The following is a 24,388-nucleotide window of genomic DNA, read 5'->3' on the forward strand; positions in this document are numbered from 1 at the left end:
GATTTTTTATAACGCGTTAGTATCTTTCGGTTAACAGTTATCACGCGTTAGACACTTCTTCTTTGCTCTTCTTCTTCTGAACCATTCAGCGCACATTTCATCTGCGTTTTGAATTGTTTGTGCCGCATATATTGCAAAAAGTTTAAAGTGATGGAAAGTGAAAGTGAAGATCAGTTGTTAGAGTTCCTGAAGGATATTGAAAGGTTAGTATAAATTCTTGAGTACTTAGAGCTTCAAAATAAAATACACTTTTACAGCTCTTTTTTATTTTTCTTTGCAGTAAAATCTATGTATGTATGTATGTATGGAATGTGCATACACATGCAAGTGTTTGCCGAATTGTTTTTAAAGATTGGCTGCATTGAGTGTGTTTTTCTCAAGAATTTGGTAAGGACGAATTCGATCGCGTTCACGTGTGTTTATTTGTTCTACGTACATATCTGTTTGTATATATAAACACATGTAAAAAAACACTTTTAATTGTCATAAAATCATAAAAAACTTATAATTACTCTCACATTTATTCTTTTATTTCCAGCGCACCCTTACATTACATTAATTTAGATTTATATATTTATAAGCATTTATATGTACCATATTGTTATTGCCTTTTAATAATCAAACATTAAATAACTGGCACCAACTTATTAAAAATATGAAACTATTAAAAACTTAATAAACTTATTTCTTCATTATTTTGGGCAGAGTATTCAATATTAAATCATTTTTCCTTTTAAAATAAGTTTAAAATGTTCTTCTTTTGATCCCAAATTTAAATAAAATCAATCACAAAATCGTATCATATTGATACCAAAATGTTCTTAAATTAAGTCAAAAATAAACTTGAAAATGGAACGAAATTAACTCATTTCACTTTTTTAGTTTCTAACATTTCGTTCTAGAATTAAGAACATTCAGCTCAAAGTAAGAACATTTGTGCTTAGATGGTTTTTAAGAACGAATGCTTTTAATTCAAGCACAATGTTCTTGGTTTTTCCTCTCTGTGTACAGCTGTAAGCCCTCTAATATCTATCTGCTCTCCTCGGCTTAACGACCGTTCGGAAATAAAGGCAGTAGCATATCATCTTTGAAAGAGATAAGTCGTCTTGCTCTTGAGTTTCGGTTGTTTGATCAGTTTATACTTAAAATTTCCTGCACCCCCATATTCTGATTTAAATGAGCTATAATTATAGAAAACGCTCTATAATTCACCGTTCAAAAGTATTTCAAAAAGGACGGGACAAGTTATAGTTTTGTTTTTCCCATTTATTCCCTTGCAACTCATACCTTAATTAAATATCAATAATAATTGGCTGTTTTACACGTAGGTGAATGGTACTATTGTGGACAAATAGTAAGGTGAATTGGTTTTTTCGATTTTCTTGGTGTAGTGCACTATAAATTCCTTTTGAACCGGCCAAACTGTAAATAAGAAATATTATTTGAGCGTTGTGCGTCGTTTGCGTTATGCATTTCGTCTAAAAATGCCAGAGTTATGGGCAACAACAACATTTTTTTTGCACCACGATATTGAACCGGCTCACATTTCACTTGTTCTTCGTGACCATTCCGCCAAAAATTTCTAAGATATATGCGTTCATACTTACGAATTTTATACCCTTACAGAGGGTATTATGATTTCAGTCAGAAGTTTGCAACGCAGTGAAGGAGACGTTTCCGCCCCATAAAGTATATATATTCTTGATCAGCATCCCTAGACGAGTCGTTGTGTTGGGTTCACCGGTAGGTATTGATGAGAACAATACGTTTCTACAGTTCCTAGTATGAAAACTGCTTGAGTGGGCGTGGCACCCTGCTGAAACAAACTTACACTTCTAGCTTTTATAGTTTCCAAGATTACATCGCTCATACGGACGGACAGACGGACATGGCTAGATCGACTCGGCTAATGATCCTGATCAAGAATGTATATATACATAGATATATATATATACTTTATAGGATCAAAAAGGCATCCTTCTACCTGTTACATACTTTCCAACGAATCTAGTATTTCCCTTTACTATACAACTAACGAGTATAAAAATGGGGGCTTCAAGGTGTGTAATAAATGAATAAAAATTTACAAAAAAACAGTATTTTTCAGCCACGTCATTTAAGCCTATACGTTTGTTCGGCAACATTACTTAGAATCCTTTAATGATTACGTTCCCTCCCCACGATTTATTGGCACCCAAATCTTCCCGCCCTAATGACGATTTGTTTGTGGCCCAAGAAGTGACTAAAATGGCTATTCGTTACTCCGTTTCAAAATTTCAAATACAATTAAATTCTAGGGCATTGGAATTCAAAACAAAAACGTAACTTTTGATAAAAATAATATTAAGCTGCATAACTTAGATTGCAAGTGTTTGAATCAAGTCAGAAAATATTTTCTGTCAATATATCATAGTTAATTATTGATTATTGATTGATTATTTAATTTAATATTTTCCTACTTGAAGTTAATGAAAACTGCAATGGATTAAAAACAAACAGAAGGATATTTAAACAGAATAATATTTGGATTTTTATTAACTTAAAATACTTCGTTCTTCGTGACCATTTCGCAAAAAATTCGATGCATACCGTTTTGAGCATTGTAAAAAATTGTTGTCATAACTGTGTTTTATCAGGAAGAGACTACTTTAAAGGGATAAAACTGATTTTTTAAATAAAGTTTGTTTTTAAGTTGACAAGCTAATTTACCCTACTTTTTGCCCACCGTGGTATAATTTACGAATAATTCAATTATTGTAATTATTTTTCATATTTAATTATGTAGGAAGATTATCGTATTTAGAAGTGGCTCAGGCACTTTCTCCTTGCACCCAATCCTTTTTACAGTGATAGCAGCTGCAGGACACTGCACTTTTAAATGTAACGTTTCGAATTCCATCAATGCATAACACGCGGCGTTGTATCTAAAACGGTTGCTATTAGTTTTGAAGATGTTGATTTCATCGCAAAGGCTAACCAACCTCATCTGACTTCATCATATTGCAGCATTGGCCCACACTCACAACTGGCTTGGGTGGCTTAAGCGTTATGGGCGTTAAAGTGCACCGGGCAAATTTTTTTTGCTCAATCGATATGAATTGACGACACAAATACATTTCAGTTAAAATAAACACAGACTTTAGCGTTGTGGGCTAAACTTGTGCTGCTTCCTTGATTGGCTTGTACCTATTCGATGAACCCATTAGCAGGTGGTTTGGAGTCAGCGCGGAGTCGTCCTCGGAGTCCAGACTGACGAAAGTTGAAGGACGTGAGTTTATGATGAACTGTGCTTCCATTAAAGCACACCTCATACTTTCGTCGTTGAATGAGTAATTCGGGCAGATGCTTTTTAGGACTGTTTTGGTTGTGCGGACTTGTCTTTCCCAAGCACCGCCCATGTGAGGGGCTCCTGGAGGGTTAAATTACCATTTAATGCCGTCGAACTTGATTGCAATTTTATCGAAGTCGATCTTGATCAGCTCCTCTCGTAATGCCTTCTCCGTGTCCTTGAAATTAGTGCCATTATCGGAATAAATTTATCTTGGTGTCCCACGAAGTGCCATGAAATTCGTCAAACACATCACACAGGAGCTTGTATCGAGGCTGTGAGCGATCTCGAAGTGAACTGCACGCAGGGTTAAGAAGGTAAACAGCGCAACTGATCTCTTCTCTTTGCGTCTTCCAACGTTGACTAGGATAGGCCCAAAAACCTAGCTTTTGGGACCGGGGCCATTTGTGGAGGCTGTGGCATTGCGCAACGAATTTTACATATCGAGTAGGCTTTTCTTACGGATTTCTGCAGTACTCTTAGGCACAGAATATAAAATTTGGATTTTATATCATTTATCACGGTTTCGTGAGCGAGGTGATGATATTTTTCGCGATAGAACCGGGCTAATAAGAATGTTACTCGGCTCTCTGGGGGCAATATTATCGCGTCCATAGTATATCCGACTGCGTTCACTCGAAGTGCGAAGGATTCCGTTGTCGTCCAGATATGCGTTTAATCCAGTCAATTTGATTTTTGCGCTTATTGGTTTTTTACTCATCAATGAATGGATTTCATCCGTGAACTCGAGCTTCTGTGCTTCTTTGTATAGTAGGGTCTGCGCTTCCTTGACGTCAAATTCGGTCACTGCTGACAGCATGTCAGTCCTTTGGCATTTAGCTTAAAGTCGCTGGATATATAGAGACATGTTTGCGACGGCTCTGTATAGGCGCCGCCAATCGGAAAAATATTCCACGTCGAGTAAGACTTTATTCGCACTACGAGTTGTGAAGACGTGTCTGCGTAGTTCGGTCGTATCGATCTCCGTCCGAGGATCCATCACCAGCCATTGTAGAACGTAAGTTGACGATTTTGTTTGCTAAGCGTGAGCCCATCACGGCGGCTTGAAGCTCCATGCGCGGAATAGATGGTGGCTTTAGTGGCGCCACTTTGCTTTTCGCGGCTATTAGCATAACGTCCATCTCGTCTTTTTGTGTTACTCGCAGGTAGCCAGCAGCGGAATAAGCATGCTTGCTAGAGTCCACGAACGTGTGCAGGCCAATTCGGGCTTCAACAGACATCCTTGGGGAGTAGAATCCCAGAATATTAAATGTTGCCACTTGAGGCAGCAACAGCTTCCATTGATTCCAGTCCTCTAACAGTGATTCTGGCAGCTCTTGGTCCCAGCTGATGTTTGCTCGCCAGATTTTCTGCAGAAGGATTTTTAATCCGATCGTATGACACGACAGTAGGCCCAAGGGGTCGAAAATCGACATGAGAACCTGAAGGACTTATCTTTTCGTTGGGACTGCAGGATCGGTAAGGACGTCTCGCTTAAGTCTTGAGAATCTGCAAACAAACTTAAATACATCTTAATGTGGGTCCCAATACATACCTTAAACCTTTTCTGTAGCGCCAAACTGCACTGGCTCCCGTTTTTTGGCGTCTTCATCGTTCTTAAGATACGAGAGAACTGTACTGGAATTTGACGCCCAGTTTCGAGTTTGGAATCCGCCTCTGGAAAATACCTCTATTACTTGGCTGGATATTTCGATGGCTTTCTGTTCATCACTCATACTGTCGATGAAGTCGTCGACATAGTGCGCACGCTGAATCGCATCCAAGGCTAACGGGAATTGCTGCTGGTGGACTTCTGCATTTTTGTCGCGCACGTTGTGGGCTATAAATGGTGCACAACTGATACCAAAGGTCATGATACGCTTGAAGTAAGTTTTTATATTATTTCGGTTGACATCATACCAAAGAAAGCGCTGAGAATGCATGTCTTCGTGGAACATGTTGATCCTATGAAACATTTCGGCGATGTCGCCGCTTACGGCAAACCAGCCTTTTCTTTCCAGGCTTATTCGGATTTAGGGCTATAAATATGGGTTAATACTAAGTGCGAGTTTCTTCTTTCTTCGCCTCCTCGTCAGATAGTTGCTTGGCGTATCCTTAGGCAAGAAGATTTTTGATTTGGTCGTCGATTTGTGTAAACAGATCCAATTCGCTCAGAATTCTGGTTCTCATGCATTGTAGGCGCTTTAGAGCTGTAGTGCGACTCTCATGAAGATTTTGAAGATCATTCCGCCAAAGAAGCCCAACTTCGTTTTTGCCACATTTGTTTTGGCAAGTCTGCTCTAGGATTTTGACTGCTCGTTTGTCGCTTGAAAGCAGTTTTTTAGTCGAAATTGACTCAAGGTTGAATTGTTCTTCGACTTCATTGTGACGAGATACATGACGGTTTGAGTTTGATGATCCCTGGATAGTCTACCCTAACATGCACTTTGATGCTATTGGGTCGTTCCATTTGCCTTCGCGGATCCTGCGAGGAACGGCTATTTTCCAATTATTTGATTCCAATTAATAACATTGGCTGCGTGGAGAAGGTCTCTAATGGCAGGTCCTTTAGACAGCTGTACTTACTGAGCAACTCATTCATATCGACGGTTTGTTTTGGGAGTGCAATGTTTTTGACAGTCTGAACGTTGTTGAGCCAGTAACGTTTTTCTGACCCTGAGATTTGGATTAATGCTCGCACGGAAGTATTTTCAAACCGAGATGTTTCTCCAGTCCATTGTAAACAAATCGATGATCGATTGTCAAAAATTGAAGCGTCTATTAGGTTCACAGATGATCCTTCATCCAGGAAAGCGAAAACTTAGATTTTTTTGTCATCATAGTGAGAGTTACAGGTACGATTCGGAAACCAGTTCCCTTCTACATCGTCTTGGTGTGTGCTTACATGTCTTTGATTTCTCGTTTCGTTGGCTACATTTTGAACATTTTCCGAGCGGAGTAGAGGGTGATGCTTTCTTGTACAACCGTTTACTCCGCCATTCTTTGGTCGACAGTTGTTTCGATGAACCTTCAAGCATCGAAAGCAGGCCTTTCCGGCTTTAGCGACTTGCCATCCTTGTCCTACGGCGCTGGATCTAAATTGTTCGCATTGTGTTATCTAATGATTTGTGGATTTGCATGCAATGCACTTCGGTTTAGCCTGTTGCAGGCTCGAACTGGCTGCGCATCTATTATAGGTATTCACAGAACTTGTCCTGTGAGAAAACGGTGTCACGTCAGTCGACGCCGCCTGCGCTATTTTGTAGAGCCAGTCGCTAAAAGCTTTAATGGGAGGGACCGATTCGTCGCGGGTGTGCATCGCCCAGTTTAGTTTGTTGCTACTTGGAAGATTGTCTACAAGCTCCTTGACTAACATTGGGTTGCTTAAGTGCGGTGTTAGGCTGCATGCTTCGATCGTTGCGCAAATGTTGCGTACTGCGAGCGCGTACTCTATTTTGGATTCCAATTTTTCTTTGGGTGGCGCAAGCTTCCTCACCTTGTCGATCATTCTCTCCAGGATGTGCTCGGGTCTGCCGAAGAACATTTTTAGCGTGCTCATTACTTCCGGAACTAGGCTAGGAAGTATAAGCTTATCCTTCACCATTTCTCGTGCCCTGCCTTTTAGGCACTTTTGCAGACGGAGCATGCTTTCAACATTGGAGAACCTTGCTGCGGAAGTACTGTGCTCGAATGTACTGATAAACATTGGCCACTACTCAGGATCCCCGCTGAGCGAAGGAAGCTCCTTGGGTATAGCTTGTCTTGCGGCGATTTGGGAACTGGACGGTGATGCGGGCGTCGCCTGAAACAGCCCGTCTGTCGATACGTTTAGCGTATTCATTTGCAGTAAAATTTTATACTTTTCCTCGATAAATCCCTCTTTTTTCTTTCAGCATATCGAGCATTCGCTTGTTTTTGTTCGCGGTAGAATTATCATCGGGAATAATGTTTTCGTCACTGTTTTTATACATATCGATGAGGTGGTCCACTAGCTGCTCGACCTTATTTTGATTTACTGGTAATATGTTGAAGTTGTCGAACTGATTTGGAGGCGGTGACCGTAGTATCCTTCCAGTTGGGATTTCGGAGCAACCTCCAGCAAGGCACAGATCGCAATTCCAATCGTTGTTCTCGACGTCGTCGTCGACGCCTGCGCAGCGAAAGTGGTACCAACTGTCATAACTGTCGCATTGGACCAGGCTTTCCTGAATGGCAGAATTCTAGTCGTGTGCGTAATTTCTGGGGCTTTGTTGGTTCCGTTTACATATTACGTTTTTCTCACCTAACGTTCAAGAAAGGAATGCGAACGCTATTTCACAATATTATGGCTAATTTGAAGTTCGTCGCTTCGTAATTGTACAGTTAGAACGACAGCCACGCGTGTACAAAGTTTTTAAGAATGTTGAGAGCGAAACTGAAATGGTTTTACAGCAGCCCACACCACCAAATTGAAGGCACAGACGGATAGCGGTAAACTACGATGTTGAAATAAACTTTATTTAAATTTCAGCTTCCGAATCAATGTGTATTACATTCGGCGTTGCGGAGCACGCTTAAAAACTTTGTCTTTTTCCTTCTCTTCTTTCGCTTCTGCCTGATCTAGGGATTGTTCTTAAAAGGATAAATGAGGTTGATATTTCTTATATCGGTACCTCGAGAATTATCGAGTGCTTAAATATAACAAAATAAATTAAAAATTAAATTTTAATTATGGCCCCCTAAGCACAGAAGAATGGGTAGGATCGAATCCCTAGTGTATGGGCGCGACAGCAGAGTTCGAGTCGTTCAGCTGCGCACCTCTAAGGGAACCTGTTGCCGCCCTGTTCACAAGCTCGCTGTACTTCCTATGTCTTGAAAGTGGACCCTTTCAACGGGGCCGGGATGTTGTATCAGATTATTAACAAAATACTGATAACCCTAATGTTTACATATGTACTCAGAGAGAATTCTGACGTTCTCATCTGAGTTGAAAATGTTCTTAAAATGAGAACGACATTTTTTGAGCTCAAAATGGTCTCTTTGTGATTGAATAAGGTTGAGTTTGTACTTAAAATTTGGTTAAATTAAAATTGTTCTTAAAACAAGAACGAAATGTTATACATTTAGCACGTGGTTCTTAAATCAAATTCAATTTGTTCTCAGAAACCCAATAATCTCAAAATTTTCCTAAAGTAAGGACGGAAAAGTGAGTTGCATTTCGACTTGAAATGGTGTTGCGGATTTTTTATAACGCGTTAGTATCTTTCGGTTAATAGTTATCACGCGTTAGACACTTCTTCTTTGCTCTTCTTCTTCTGAACCATTCAGCGCACATTTCATCTGCGTTTTGAATTGTTTGTGCCGCATATATTGCAAAAAGTTTAAAGTGATGGAAAGTGAAAGTGAAGATCAGTTGTTAGAGTTCCTGAAGGATATTGAAAGGTTAGTATAAATTCTTGAGTACTTAGAGCTTCAAAATAAAATACACTTTTACAGCTCTTTTTTATTTTTCTTTGCAGTAAAATCTATGTATGTATGTATGTATGGAATGTGCATACACATGCAAGTGTTTGCCGAATTGTTTTTAAAGATTGGCTGCATTGAGTGTGTTTTTCTCAAGAATTTGGTAAGGACGAATTCGATCGCGTTCACGTGTGTTTATTTGTTCTACGTACATATCTGTTTGTATATATAAACACATGTAAAAAAACACTTTTAATTGTCATAAAATCATAAAAAACTTATAATTACTCTCACATTTATTCTTTTATTTCCAGCGCACCCTTACATTACATTAATTTAGATTTATATATTTATAAGCATTTATATGTACCATATTGTTATTGCCTTTTAATAATCAAACATTAAATAACTGGCACCAACTTATTAAAAATATGAAACTATTAAAAACTTAATAAACTTATTTCTTCATTATTTTGGGCAGAGTATTCAATATTAAATCATTTTTCCTTTTAAAATAAGTTTAAAATGTTCTTCTTTTGATCCCAAATTTAAATAAAATCAATCACAAAATCGTATCATATTGATACCAAAATGTTCTTAAATTAAGTCCAAAATAAACTTGAAAATGGAACGAAATTAACTCATTTCACTTTTTTAGTTTCTAACATTTCGTTCTAGAATTAAGAACATTCAGCTCAAAGTAAGAACATTTGTGCTTAGATGGTTTTTAAGAACGAATGCTTTTAATTCAAGCACAATGTTCTTGGTTTTTCCTCTCTGTGTACAGCTGTAAGCCCTCTAATATCTATCTGCTCTCCTCGGCTTAACGACCGTTCGGAAATAAAGGCAGTAGCATATCATCTTTGAAAGAGATAAGTCGTCTTGCTCTTGAGTTTCGGTTGTTTGATCAGTTTATACTTAAAATTTCCTGCACCCCCATATTCTGATTTAAATGAGCTATAATTATAGAAAACGCTCTATAATTCACCGTTCAAAAGTATTTCAAAAAGGACGGGACAAGTTATAGTTTTGTTTTTCCCATTTATTCCCTTGCAACTCATACCTTAATTAAATATCAATAATAATTGGCTGTTTTACACGTAGGTGAATGGTACTATTGTGGACAAATAGTAAGGTGAATTGGTTTTTTCGATTTTCTTGGTGTAGTGCACTATAAATTCCTTTTGAACCGGCCAAACTGTAAATAAGAAATATTATTTGAGCGTTGTGCGTCGTTTGCGTTATGCATTTCGTCTAAAAATGCCAGAGTTATGGGCAACAACAACATTTTTTTTGCACCACGATATTGAACCGGCTCACATTTCACTTGTTCTTCGTGACCATTCCGCCAAAAATTTCTAAGATATATGCGTTCATACTTACGAATTTTATACCCTTACAGAGGGTATTATGATTTCAGTCAGAAGTTTGCAACGCAGTGAAGGAGACGTTTCCGCCCCATAAAGTATATATATTCTTGATCAGCATCCCTAGACGAGTCGTTGTGTTGGGTTCACCGGTAGGTATTGATGAGAACAATACGTTTCTACAGTTCCTAGTATGAAAACTGCTTGAGTGGGCGTGGCACCCTGCTGAAACAAACTTACACTTCTAGCTTTTATAGTTTCCAAGATTACATCGCTCATACGGACGGACAGACGGACATGGCTAGATCGACTCGGCTAATGATCCTGATCAAGAATGTATAAATACATAGATATATATATATACTTTATAGGATCAAAAACGCATCCTTCTACCTGTTACATACTTTTTAACGAATCTAGTATTTCCCTTTACTATACAACTAACGAGTATAAAAATGGGGGCTTCAAGGTTTGTAATAAATTAATACAAATTTACAAAAAAACAGTATTTTTCAGCCACGTCATTTAAGCCTATACGTTTGATCGGCAACATTACTAAGAATCCTTTAATGATTACGTTCCCTCCCCACGATTTATTGGCACCCAAATCTTCCCGCCCTAATGACGATTTGTTTGTGGCCCAAGAAGTGACTAAAATGGCTATTCGTTACTCCGTTTCAAAATTTCAAATACAATTAAATTCCAGGGCATTGGAATTCAAAACAAAAACGTAACTTTTGATAAAAATAATATTACGCTGCATAACTTAGATTGCAAGTGTTTGAATCAAGTCAGAAAATATTTTCTGTCAATATATCATAGTTAATTATTGATTATTGATTGATTATTTAATTTAATATTTTCCTACTTGAAGTTAATGAAAACTGCAATGGATTAAAAACAAACAGAAGGATATTTAAACAGAATAATATTTGGATTTTTATTAACTTAAAATACTTCGTTCTTCGTGACCATTTCGCAAAAAATTCGATGCATATCGTTTTGAGCATTGTAAAAAATTGTTGTCATAACTGTTTTTTATCAGGAAGGGACTACTTTAAAGGGATAAAACTGATTTTTTAAATAAAGTTTGTTTTTAAGTTGACAAGCTAATTTACCCTACTTTTTGCCCACCGTGGTATAATTTACGAATAATTCAATTATTGTAATTATTTTTCATATTTAATTATGTAGGAAGATTATCGTATTTAGAAGTGGCTCAGTCACTTTCTCCTTGCACCTAATCCTTTTTACAGTGATAGCAGCTGCAGGACACTGCACTTTTAAATGTAACGTTTCGAATTCCATCAATGCATAACACGCGGCGTTGTATCTAAAACGGTTGCTATTAGTTTTGAAGATGTTGATTTCATCGCAAAGGCTAACCAACCTCATCTGACTTCATCATATTGCAGCATTGGCCCACACTCACAACTGGCTTGGGTGGCTTGAATAAAGCAGCCGTCGACGCTCCTGTCCAGGAAACGGAGGGTACCGAGTAGGATTCGCAGAATCCACGGCACGCATTGGTCGTTATGATAAACTCCACGCAATCCGGGATGGACATTTTTCGCGTATTTCCAACTTTATGGCAACCAGGACGTAGCCAGGCGTCGTTGCTCACCGAGTTACTCCCGCCGATTATAAGCCAGGAGGAGCAGCAGAGGAGCACCAGTAATTCAACCGACCTCATCTTGGCAACTGTTGAAATAGGCTATGTGCCCAATTGGCTTTTAAGCCAAAAGATTATCCTGGCGCCTGCGCAGGAGCAATATGTACTGATATGCAGTCTGCTAAAAAAGAATTATTTGTAATTTTCATAGCATTAAAAAAATGACAACAAAAACATAAAGCTACAAATCTTCTCCAAGAAGTTTTTAAATGTAAGTGTATAACAATTGTACTCGTATCAAGTATATAGAATAAGGCGGGAAAATTTGTAAAAAAAAAGAAAAAATGGTAAAGCGGAACGTTATCTTTAAAGGATTTTAAGCAATACTGCCGAACAAATTTATACTCTAATATGGCGTTCGACCCTCCAAGCGCGAATAAGAAATGCTGTGTTTTGGGGAAACATATCATAATAGACATCAAATTTATATTAAAGTTGTAGACAAAACAAGGAAGAACGCCTTAGTCGAGTGCCTCGACTATCAGATATACGATAATCAGCTTTAAGGACCATAGGGAATTGGAGATATGCAATCAGCAAAGCGAGATTGTAATGCGTAAGCGGCAGACAGATTTAAGCGTTATGGGCGTTAAAGTGCACCGGGCAAATTTTTTTTGCTCAATCGATATGAATTGACGACACAAATACATTTCAGTTAAAATAAACACAGACTTTAGCGTTGTGGGCTAAACTTGAGCTGCTTAAGTAGCCCTACCAACAGATTGGTTAGTCCTAAGTTTCTATCTTTTATAGTTTCCGAGACCTCAGCGTTTATACGAGACACAGTGAGAGGGACAGACGGACATGGCCAAATCAACGTTTCACTGTGGACGGCAGTCCACGTTGTGGCAAACGCGCACCTGGAGAGTGTGCGAAAGGGCTACTATATATGGTTCGATCATAACGAGTGATAATAAGGTATTGCTTAAACTAAAAAGATTGCTTACCAAGACTTTGATATTTTAATTGGCTTGGGATAAAAACCGGTGCCCAGGTTAATAGCCAAGCTTAATTCTAATTAAGAGTTCGCGCCAAATTCTTTTTTTAAGATTCAGTGGATCGTTCAAAAGTTTTTCCAAAAACAAGATTTTGGAGAACTTTCAAAAATAAAAATGTGTAACTTTGTTTGTGAGTTTCTTGGAATTTACTTTTTTAAGGGTCCTAGGGGACTTAAAACACCCATAAGAAGCACGATATAGAAAATATTTTCTACGACTTTCTGAAAAACTTTTGTAAATTTAACGGTAAATCCAAAAATGTACTTATACTGATTATAGGCTGATAGACGCTTTTTAATTACGCTGCCCATGCTTAAATTCTCTAAATACAATAGATTTAAATTTATAGCAAAAATATTTTTTAAACCACTTTTTGTCTATTTTTCAAAAATTAGTTCGAACTTTTTCTTTGAAACTATATAGCCCTTGAAAATCCTATGCTTTTGAAATAAAAATTACCGTTTAAGAAGGAGTATTTATTTAGTCTTATTTATTTAGTATTTATTTTATTTAGAAAGAGTATTTATTAAGTAGAATTTACAAGCATTTTTCGTCACAAAATTGATATCAAAACTTTTGTAAGTTGATCGTGGTCAAGAGGTATTAATGCCCGTTAAAGTAAAGTTAAGTAAAATTGTAGATTCGTCGAAAAGTATGTAACAGGTAGAGGGAAGGTTTTCCGGCGCCATAAATTATATATATATACAGCCCTGTCCGTCTGTCCGTATGAACGTTAAGATCTCAAAAACTATAAGAGCTAGGCATGCAGATTCTTTGGCTTCCTGCGCAGCGCATGTTTGATTTAGCAGGGTGCCACGCCCACTCTAAGGCCCACAAGCGACTGTAACACTTAAACCCGTCAAGATACCACATTTTTAATATCTTGTTAAAATTTAAAAAAGGTTTTGTTTTTTTTATCAATACCCATCTACATGCCAAAAATTTTTGAAATCAGACCATTCATTATAAACAAATAATTATCAATACTTTGCAGTTCAATCAAGATTGCACACCACATGCTGTTTTGCTGCTTTCACCAAAACGCCACCATGGCGCTAGGCGCGATATAGGCTAGTTGGCGATATAGGCTAGGTGGCGCTATAGTGGAAATGCTGAGTTGCTTCAAGCAAAGTTCCATTTCTCCCGCACTCCCTTAAGCTGAGTAACGGGTATATAATAGTCGAGTCCATCGACTATAGCATTTTCTTTTTTATTTCATCAAACAAAAACACCTTCTAACGAGGTACAAATCAAGTGACGATCGCACGTACAACCAACAAAAGTTCTTGTGTGTGCCTAACCGAAGTAGACACTTATGGGTCACGCCGCAGGACAAGGGCGTAAAAAGCACTTGTCGCTGGCACGGGGACGCTGTGATGACAGGCCGATCGCGTCGAGGTGATGGTAACGATGTTTACTGCGATGCTGGAACTGCGCTGAGGCTGAGCTAACGTAGGTTAGCTGCTAGTTGGGGTAGTCTAGGACTACGAGCTCTATTCGCTGAGGTAAAGAGTAGAACCGCTGTGTTATAAATTGCGTTGATAACTGATTTATTCTTTACTTGATACATGCTTATATACTACTTGGAACAAGGAAGTTAAGTGTAATGAATACTGAAATGAGATGTATTTTTAAGTAGGTCAGGGAATTTTGATTACGGTAGCAGTTTGCGTAGTTGGCTCGGTTGACACTGCAAAATGTGCTGACTGCATTGGCTAGTCAGTGTATCGTTGAGCCGGTGATGCTGATCAGCAATTCTCATTTGCAGTGGGTGCTACTGAGCGCCTGGTACTGTTCCCAACTTGGCTACTGCTTGATTTGTTTGTTGGTGGTCATGTTAAGCACCCTTGGGTACGAACATTGTCCCCCCATTGAGGGCTACCCTCAATTAAGGCGTGATGTCGGTCAGCCCTTGGCCGAATTTTATAGAATAAAAGACAGACTTCTGGTAGGTTTTAAATTGATGAAAAGTCGGTTCTATATTTATTGATTTTTCTCTTGCAGTCAGCTTCAATGAACCATTATATGTAGCGGTTAATTCTCGATCGGACGAGTCAGTGTCGCTAGATCTTGATTGGCTACATATATCTTCAGGCTCTTTCATTTTATGATCCATCAATGCTAAGATCGTTAAATGAATCCCTTCTGTATCGAGAAAAATCTCATTTTGCCGTTTGCTATCTTCTATAACAAATTGATAATCATTAACCGGATTTGTATCTTTCGTTGGCTCATAGGCAGCGTTCGGTCCTTCAAGATCATCTGCGTCTTCTAGCAAAATAGGGTTGATTTCCATATCAGATGAGGTTTCTTTATTGAGAAAACCTGTGACTACACAACCAAGTCTTGCGCCTTGTGCCAAAGATTTATAAGGTCCTAGTCTAAGAAGTTCACAACGGTTGGTTTGTCATGACTGTGGGAATAATAAATACCTATACGTTTTAAAACCTGATGTACCTGATGAAAGCTTCAGTATTGATCCAATTGCTGTTGTTATTTTTCCTCCGATTCCAGATATTTCAATCGGTGACGACATTTCCTTAAGAGATAGAAGATCTGCCATCCTCCTTGAGATAAGATTCACCTGTGATCCAGAATCTATTACAGCGCGACATGTTTGTAGTTGACAGGTTGTACCTTTTAATGATACCTTGGCGGTCGCGAGCAGAGCATATCCTCTAGTGTTGTCGCAGCCTGCAATGTCGGTAACAGTGAACGATGCCATTGCTGGCAGTCTCGAAAAGTGGTTGGTGATCCACAGTTTTCAACCTTATGAGCTATAGACATACAATATGTGCATGCTCCTACTTCAATAATGGTCTGGCACCACGTTTTGGGGTCCATTTCCTGGAAACGGCTAGATGCTTTAAGATAATGTAATCCTAGGGGACAAATCTTACAGCTCTCTTCATTGTGAACTGACTGATGGCGAAGTGTTGCTGTAGGTACGCAGCTCAATAAACGTCAGTACACTCCTTAACGTTGGAATTTCCGTTGGTGCATCCGCTGAATTTTCCAGTGCAGCTAGAGACTGCTGGTCCCTTAGGCCCTTAGTTGGCGCTATAGGTTTATAGTAAACAATTTTTGCTATAGCGGCGAAAACTAGTATCTTTCCGTTCTGGTACCTGGCTTTCAATCACCACCCTGGGAGAAGGCTGCGTCTGTCAAGACGTTCCTCGCTTGACCACGAAGCGAACTCTGTAGAATATGTAGTTTTTGACTGGCCGAATATGGTTTATTATGTACGAATTCCACAAAGAGATCATGGAACCGTGGGCAGTCTAGATACCCGCCGTTGAACTCCGGAATGCTAATTCGCGGAACTGCCAAGTTTAGGCTTATTGGATTGTCGTTTTCTCGAAGCAGGTATATTTCGTATTCCTCGTATAGTGTGTGGAATTGGGTTAAAGGCTATTGTTAATGATGATTCCAGTTCGTTGCATGTTCTCTGCAACTGTTGGATAACCGTGTCAATCGCGGAGTCTCTCTTGATTTGATCTCCTATTGTAATCTTGATGTTGGCCGAAGTTTGCCTGGGGGCCTCCGGAAGCCCGCTTCCAGTCGGCATGTTAACCAGAAATATTTGAACTTGAACTTGTAGCTCATTTTGCTTGTCTAGTCATCGATTGTGTTGATTGTTTCCTCTATGAATGAAGTTGACATAACGGGTGTCTTGGAAACGAAGAATCCTGTGAAGCCGGATAGAGCTGTGTGTCCTGTGAAGCTGGATGAAGCTGGGAATCCTGTGAAGCTGGATTAAGCTGACAAGTCTGTGAAGCTGGATTAAGTTGCATATCCCGTGAAGCTGGATAAAGCCGAGTGTCCTCTGAAGCTGGATGAAGCTGAGTATCCTGTGAAGCTGGATGAAGCTGTAAGTCCTGTGAAGCTGGATTAAACTGACGATCCGGTGACGCTAGATGAAGGAGCGTATTCTGTGAAGCTGAGTATCCTGTGAAGCTGGATGAAGCTGAGTATCCTGTGAATCCTGGGATAAGCTGACGATCCTCCGACGCTTGATGAAGAAGCGTATCCTGTGAAGCTGGATGAAGCTGAGTGTCCTGTGAAGTTGGATGATGCTGAGTATCCTGTGAAGCTGGATGAAGCTGTAAATCCAGTGAAGCTGGATTAAGCTGACGATCCTGTGATGCTGGATGAAGAAGCGTATTCTGTGAAGCTGGATGAAACTGAATATCCTGTGAAGCTGTATGAAGCTGTAAATTCTGTGAATTAAGCTGAGTATACTGTGAAGCTGGGTGAGCTATGGTTTCCAGGGCGGGTGGATGTAGTGTACTTAACGGGTCTTCTCACCAGTCAGAGGTTCAGCCTTTGGTGGGAAGGGGGTTGCTGGAGTGTGATCCTTTGTTGGTAAAGGATCACGTCGGGGTCACCAATGTTTGTGCCTTACCGAAGTAGACACTCGCAAGTCTGTCGCGACGCGGCAATGGTAACGATGGTTACTGCGATGCCAGACCACGGGTGTTGATGAGCTGCGCTGAGGTTCAGTTGAGATAGTGCTATATTACGAGCCCTATTACCAGAGGTAGGAAGTAGAACCGCAGAGTTATGAGTTGCGTTGATAACTGGTTTTTTCTTCATTTGATACATGCTTATATACTACTTGAAACACGAAAGTTTAGTGTAATGATTAGTGAAATAAGCTATATTCTAAAGTAGTTCAGGGAATTATGATTTTGGTTGCAGTATGCGTAGTTGACTCGGCTGACACTGCAAAAATGTGCTGACTGCATTGGCGGGCCAGTGTACCGTTGAGTCGGTGAAACGTTGAGTTTAGTGAGTCATATAATGTGCTGATCAGCAATTCTCATCTGCAGTGGGTGCCACTGAGCGCCTGGTACTGTTCCCAACTTGGCTTCTGCTTGATTTTTTGGGTGCTGGTCATTTTAAGCACCCTTGGGTACGAACAGTAAGGATATATTTGCCTATTGCTATTTTATAATTATTATTATATTTCAAGATAGACGTGCTTTTGATAGTTATATTTTTGAGAATTTTAGAAAAGTATGTAAAAAATCTATAATTTAGATCCGTGTCAATATTATACAACACCTGGTCTATCATGGGATGCAGTGTTGAAAACAACTAAAATAGAATTAGAACTACTCACCGACATAAATATGTATAATTTTTTTAATGAAAGGGACTAGAGGTGGTATGGCTCAGTGCTGTAAATGACATTCAATGGCAAATAATACATCTTTAAAGGACTATGATTGTGAGAAGGAATCAAATTATATTGCATATTTAGATGTTAATAATTTATACGGATATTCTATGTCGTAGGCTATTCCATATTAAAATTTCAAATGGCTATCCCATTGCACCGCTCCCCCAGTGCACCGCTCTCCAGCTCTCTCGCTCTCCCGCTCTGTTCCTATATTCCCGCCATGAAGTCTCCACTGCGCACTGCACTATGGGGACTTTGCCCTGTTTTTTTGGCATAAATCTGTTTTTCAAAAGTATTCAAAATTGCAAAAAGTTGATGTTATCGAATTAAGAACACATCAAAATGTTATGTTACATAACGGAAATGTTAACTTAACAGGCCACTGTTAAAATAACAGCTGTCAAACTCAGCTGATGCAAGCGAACAGCAAGTAAGTGCGTTGAGCCTAATTTTTTTGTGAAATCTAAAACTAATATCTCCTGAACGACAAGACGTAAATCCTTCAAATTTGAAATGGATATTCATTCTGCATGTGTGTACTATATGTCAAAATAAATATAATTTTATTTTGTGGTTATTTTTAAACAATTTATAAATTTAGCAAGTGATGTCTTGGTATAACTTTTTAAATGAAATTCCCACTTTGAATAGAGTTTACAAAAAACGTTGAAATTTGTTGAGTGAGTGTGTTAGACCATCATTTAGAGTGATTCATTCCTAGTTAAATGAATCCATCCTCAATCTGCGCTTTTTGCGACTTGTTGCAAAAAATTCACTTTTATGCAGCAACCTCTCGATATGCAATGCGGCCAAAATTGCAATAAAAAAAACAAGAAAAAACGCTATCGTCGAGTGCCTCGACTATCAGATACCCGTTACTCAGCTAAAGGGACCAAGGGGAAATGGAGCTAAGCAAGCAGCCAAGCAAGATTGAAATGGGCCACCTACCGGCGGTAGACAGATTTAAGCGTTATGGGCGTTAGGGTGGGCGTGCCAAATTTTTTTTGGGTCAATCGATAGGTATTGACGAGACCAATACAGTTCAGCTACAATTTTCTATCTAGCATGAAAATTGTGGGCGTCACAGGTTTGGGCGGTTTGTGGGCGTTAGAGTGGGCGTGGCATATTCATGTAACAAACTTGAGCTGCGCACAAGGCTACGGAATCTAAATCTGAGATCCCAATTCTCTATCTTAGATAGTTTCCGAGATATCAACGTTCATATTTACGATTTCTTGAAGTTTGTCAAACTTTATTTTTTATCAATCGATAGGTATTGATGAAAACAATACATTTCAGTTAAAATTTTTATTCTAGCATCAATGTAGGAGCCACAGTTTTGGGCGGTTTGTGGGCGTTAGAGTGGGCGTGGCACTCTACTGAAACAAACTTGCGCAGCGTAAGAAGCTCAGGAATCTGCTCGCCAAATCTTTCCGAGATCTCAGCGTCCATCCGGACAGACGGACAGACGGACATGGCTAGATCGACTCGGCTAGTGATCCTGATCAAGAAAATATATACTTTATGGGGTCGGAAACGATTCCTTCTGCCTGTTACATACTTTCCGACGAATCTAGTATACCCTTTTATTCTACGAGTAACGGGTATAATGAACATCTTCACTATGGATGGACAAGTTCGCTTGGTTTTAATTGGAAACGAAAGAAAAGTAGAGCCGAAATGGTAATAAGATGGCTGTCGAAAATTACATTTTCTTTAAAAGGCACAATACGCCAGAAAAGGATGCAGCAGCCAACTCTCTCGGTTTAGAAACATAATTCGAGGTTACTGGTACAAGCGGCAAGGAGAGCTGCTCGTAAGACTTCACCATGCAAGGAAGCACAGCAGAAATTGTGGTTTCACAAATGTGTTTCAAAGAGCAATGGACCTCGGATCCCATAAATTCATCGGTAAATTTAAACAAGCGCATTCAGAAACATAAGCGACTTCCCCTTCCACATGAAGTCATAGCATTGCTATCATGCGACTTGAAACCTACAGAGGGATGTATTTGTTGGCTAACTTTTGGCCGGTTATAAACTGCGTCACCTTGATGGCAACCAGATCACCTAACTGATAACCATGACGTCCTTTTCTCTTCTTGTCAAAGTTCTTCTTGTAGATCTCTTGAGCTTTTTCGATTTGGTGACGAGTTTCTTTCCAAATTTCGTTACGTTCTACTTGTTGATTTATTATCATCTCATCTTCAAGGATCTTAAGGAGTTCGGCACTAGAGTTGTTTCTCATTCGCATCCCAAACATAACTTCGAATGGCGTGAAGCTAGTTGATGCGTGGACATGTGCATTTATGGCCTGCTGTACTTGTGATGTGTATTTATACCACTTTGCGGGCTCCGATGCTGACATTTTTGAGGGTACTGAAATAATTACTCTGTTGACCCGTTCGATTTGTCCGTTGCCCCTTGGCACACCGGCTGTAGTCTCAATGTGATCAATATTTTTCGCTGTGCAGAATTCCTTGAAAGAGTGTGATGTAAATGCAGCTCCTTTATCACTGATGATTCTCTGTGGGCTGCCAAATATTGAGACCCAGGACTCCAAGTGCTTGATAACTTCTTCTGTGTCCGTTGACTTAGTGGGAAACAACCAAGTATATTTAGAAAAGCCATCCACAAGTGCAAAAATGTAGCGGTAGCTTTTTGATGTCATGTCTAATGAGCACAGATGATCCACATGAAGCGTTGAAAGGGGAGTATCTCCTTTGTTTATAGCGTGCAAGAAGTCGTCCTGCTTCCCCAATTTCTGATTATGTGTGATGCACTCGATACAGTTGGAAATAGTCTGCTTTACTTTCTTCTCAAGGTGGGAAATGTGGAAATCCTGCTGGATTGCATGCATAGTCTTCAGCGTTCCCATGTGCAAAGTTATGCGAACTTGTTATAATCTCTTTCCCCATGCATTTTGGTACAGCTAAAAGTTCTTGCCCATTTACTTGCTTATATATCAAGTTGTTTTTGATTATATAATCGGCATACGGTCCATGCTTCAAAATTTCCCGAACAGCCATTAAATGTTCATCATTTTGTTGGGCTCTCTTGATCTGCGTGTTAACTTCGGATGACACGATCATTATAGGGAAACGACTAAGGCTGTCGATATGTTGCATTCTAGTTCCTGCGCGATGCTCCACGTTGAAGGTATAGTCTTGCAAGTACATCAACCACGGCGTAACTTCTCGAGGAACATCTTTTTTTGAGATCGTCTGCTTGAAGGCTGCACAATCCGTTACCAGGTAAAACTCAATACCCAGCAAATAATGGCGAAGTCTCTTTGTTGCTAGGAAAGCTGCCTTTACCTCGAGCACGTAACTGGTGGCTTTTTCTTCTTGTGGTGTGGTTTTCTTACTCCAGTAAAAAACGGGGTGCCACTTCCCAGCATGTTGTTGCAGAAGCGTTCCAAGCCATGTTTTGAAGCCATGTTTTGAAGCATCAACGTGTAATTGAGTTTTGGCGCCTTGACTCCAAACCTTCAGGACTGGTTCCTCTATAAGTGCTGCTTTTAATCGATCAACGGCTTGCTTCTGTTCTCCTTCTATTTTGAAAACAGCATCCTTTTTTAGCAGCTGCGTTAAGGGTTTAGCAATAAAGGCGTAATCCTTAAAAAACTTGCGAAAATACCCTGTTAGACCGAGGAATGCCTGTATACCTCTGATGTTGACCGGCATAGGAAAGTTTTTGACTGCCTTGATTTTCTCTTTTCCTGGCCATATCTGCCCATTTTCTATTTCGTACCCAAGAAAATTGATACGCTGTTTTAGAAAGTGGCATTTAGACCACTTTATATCAAGACCGTACTGCTGGGCCTGCTTCAAGACGCGTTCCATGTTGCTTAGACATTCATCGGCTGTTTGTCCAAAAACAACAATGTCATCGATGTACATTTCCATAATACCTGCATTTATCAGCTGTTGAAGGATATAAGTGACATACCTTACAAAATACTGCGGGAGAATTGCAATACCCGAATGGTGCTCTGTTGAATTCGAATAGACCCTCTTTGGTCACAAACGCAGTGTATTTTCGGCTGGCATCATCAATTTCGACATGGAAAAATCCATTCTTGAGATCGAAGACTGAAAAATATTTCGCATTTTGCATCTTGTCAAGCACTTCGTCTATGAGTGGAACTGGGAATCGATCTTTAAGAACCTTGGTGTTTAATATACGGTAATCTATGCACAGTCTGTATGTCTTATCCTTCTTCTTGGCCAGCACAACTTTACTAGCAACATCTGAATATGACTCTCTTACAATTCCCAGCTGCAGCCATTCCTCCACCTGTTTGCGAATTATTTCCCTTTCTGCTGCTGAAGATTGGCTTGGATGTTCTCTAAAAGCTATGTTGGTGCAATTAGGGATAATTGTCATCTTTACAGGGCAGGTTAGCTTCACGTCAGACGGCTTGTAGTCATCAACCATTTGCTTGACTGCAGTTTTGTATTCGCCTGGAACGTCTAGCTCTAATTCATGACTCACCACATTGTAAATATTATGGTCATTCTCGGCAACGGTGTCATCTCCTCGTTTGAAAGCATATTTTCCATTCTCCAGCACAACAGTAAACTTTTTTAAGAAGTCGAATTCAATAATGATATTCACATTAATTTTGGTGTCGGGAACAATGAGAAACCTATGTAGCGTTTGCATGCCATCTACCTCCACGTCGACATTCAGTGCACCCAGCACGGAGGTTGCAATGTTTCCGAGCCCGTACAGTTTTGCAAAACTTTTCTGCAGGGGGATTTCAGCGAACTTATCCTTGTAGGTCCTCATACGCATAAGCGACACATCAGCTCCAGTGTCTACTAGGCATGCCACACTCTTTTTGTTGATCGCTAGTACTTTCGCCCTCGACTCGCTGATTACACCGATAATTGGCTTTTCACCTTGACAATTCCTTGAAGAATGCCCACCTCCGTTGCATTTAAAGCATTTCGTCTCCTCTTTACATTCGGCTCTCATATTCTCAGTTGAGCCGCAATTGAAGCAATGCCTCTGGCTCTGATTTTGATTCTGATCGAAACGCTTTACTGGTTTTCCTGCTTTTCCTAGCTCATTCTGATTCACTGCTTGCTTGCGCTGTATATTGGATTTCGTCATCATTTCGATCGTTTCAAATCGACTTCGTAGCTCCTTGAAAGTTGTCGCACTATATAGAGGGTATTTGAGATCGTCACGAAGCTTTAATCCATCTGCGATATATCGGATCACCGACTCATCCTCCACAATTCCAAGAGCTGCTATCTTACGCATATGCAAAATATATTCGTGGAAATTCTCGTTGTCGTTTTTCTTTCGCTCTCGAAGCTGCTTGTGTACTTCAGCACTGGTCAGCGTCTTATCAAATTCGTCCGAAAGTACTTCGCATAGGGTATCATAGTCCGAATCAGTGGTGGACTCCAGGAATAACATTGCAGTTCGTTGAAACATTTAAGCCACTGTCTAATTGGAATTGACACTCCATCAAAATCGGGGACAACTTTAAAGAAGCTCTCAATTGGAACAACGGTCTTGCTTGAATCACTTTGCCCAATTTTTGTAGCAAGCAGTTTTAACACTTCGCTCAACTCGCTGCTGTTGGTGTAGACTTCTTCGCGATTATTGTTGTATTTCAGCTCCTGTTGAAATTCAGCTTCGTGTGTTAAATCACTACTACTAGCGAACTTAACTTGCTCCTCGATATTATTTCCCTTCTCTTCCTCGTCAGGCGGTACGAAGAAAGTATGATTCATATACACCACTGCTGCTGCATTTTGCGAATCTTCTGGTTTCATTTTCTGGTTGTTTTGTTTTCCACCTGGACTGCATTTTTTGTTCTTTTTCGCGGAGCGAAGCATTTTTACCAACTTCTTTGCAATGTCAAATTCAAAGTGTTTGGATTTTCCCCGAAATCAAACGACGTTCACTCACACCAACAGATTTTTTACTTGCTCGACGGTTGAGCCCCCATGTAAGATAATTGGATATTATCTGTAGTTTATTAATAAAGTTTAGGAATATAATAGTTTGTACATATAAGAGTGATTTTGCGACTGAAATTACTACTTTTTGACCAACGACTTTGTTTCACAACTTCTCTGTCTCTTGATTCGGCTGATGTTGGTGGACTATCGAATATCATCTTAGAACGCAGCGTGATAAGGACTGCCAACCTATGTCCAGTCTACCAGCTCACATACATACATATCTACATACATATCAACTTACACACATATCTACATTTGTATGATCAAAGGCACTTTTATGATCGGTTTTATAGAATTGGGGGTGATTCATAATGTTATAATTCGCGTTAAAAGTTTATTGCCGGCTTTTTTCAGTCTCTAACTTTAAGTGTCTGTGTGTGTGTTTTTGCAAGAACAATTTATCTAGGCTG

At 39.5% G+C, this 24,388-nt stretch overlaps 1 protein-coding gene across 1 annotated transcript; it reads right to left on the minus strand.

The window, feature by feature from the left end:
- Positions 1-11,088: 11,088 nt before the first annotated feature.
- On the minus strand, positions 11,089-11,864 carry LOC119562367 (thyrostimulin alpha-2 subunit). Its single transcript, XM_037875531.1, has 2 exons — positions 11,528-11,864; positions 11,089-11,470 (listed from the first exon to the last, which is right to left on the minus strand). Exons 1-2 carry the CDS (start codon positions 11,828-11,830, stop codon positions 11,378-11,380), a joined length of 396 nt encoding a protein of 131 aa, XP_037731459.1. The 5' UTR covers positions 11,831-11,864; the 3' UTR covers positions 11,089-11,377.
- Positions 11,865-24,388: the final 12,524 nt, after the last annotated feature.

The sequence above is a fragment of the Drosophila subpulchrella genome, unplaced genomic scaffold, assembly GCF_014743375.2.
Source record: "Drosophila subpulchrella strain 33 F10 #4 breed RU33 unplaced genomic scaffold, RU_Dsub_v1.1 Primary Assembly Seq43, whole genome shotgun sequence".
In the NCBI taxonomy this organism is placed as follows: Eukaryota; Metazoa; Arthropoda; class Insecta; order Diptera; family Drosophilidae; genus Drosophila; species Drosophila subpulchrella.

Excerpts from the sequence above, each read along its gene's own strand:
- LOC119562367 (XM_037875531.1), bottom strand. The coding sequence starts at position 11,830 with ATGAGGTCGGTTGAATTACTGGTGCTCCTCTGCTGCTCCTCCTGGCTT. Across the intron at positions 11,471-11,527 it reads ATATGATGAAGTCAGATGAG|ATACAACGCCGCGTGTTATG; the intron begins GTTGGTTAGCCT and ends CAACCGTTTTAG.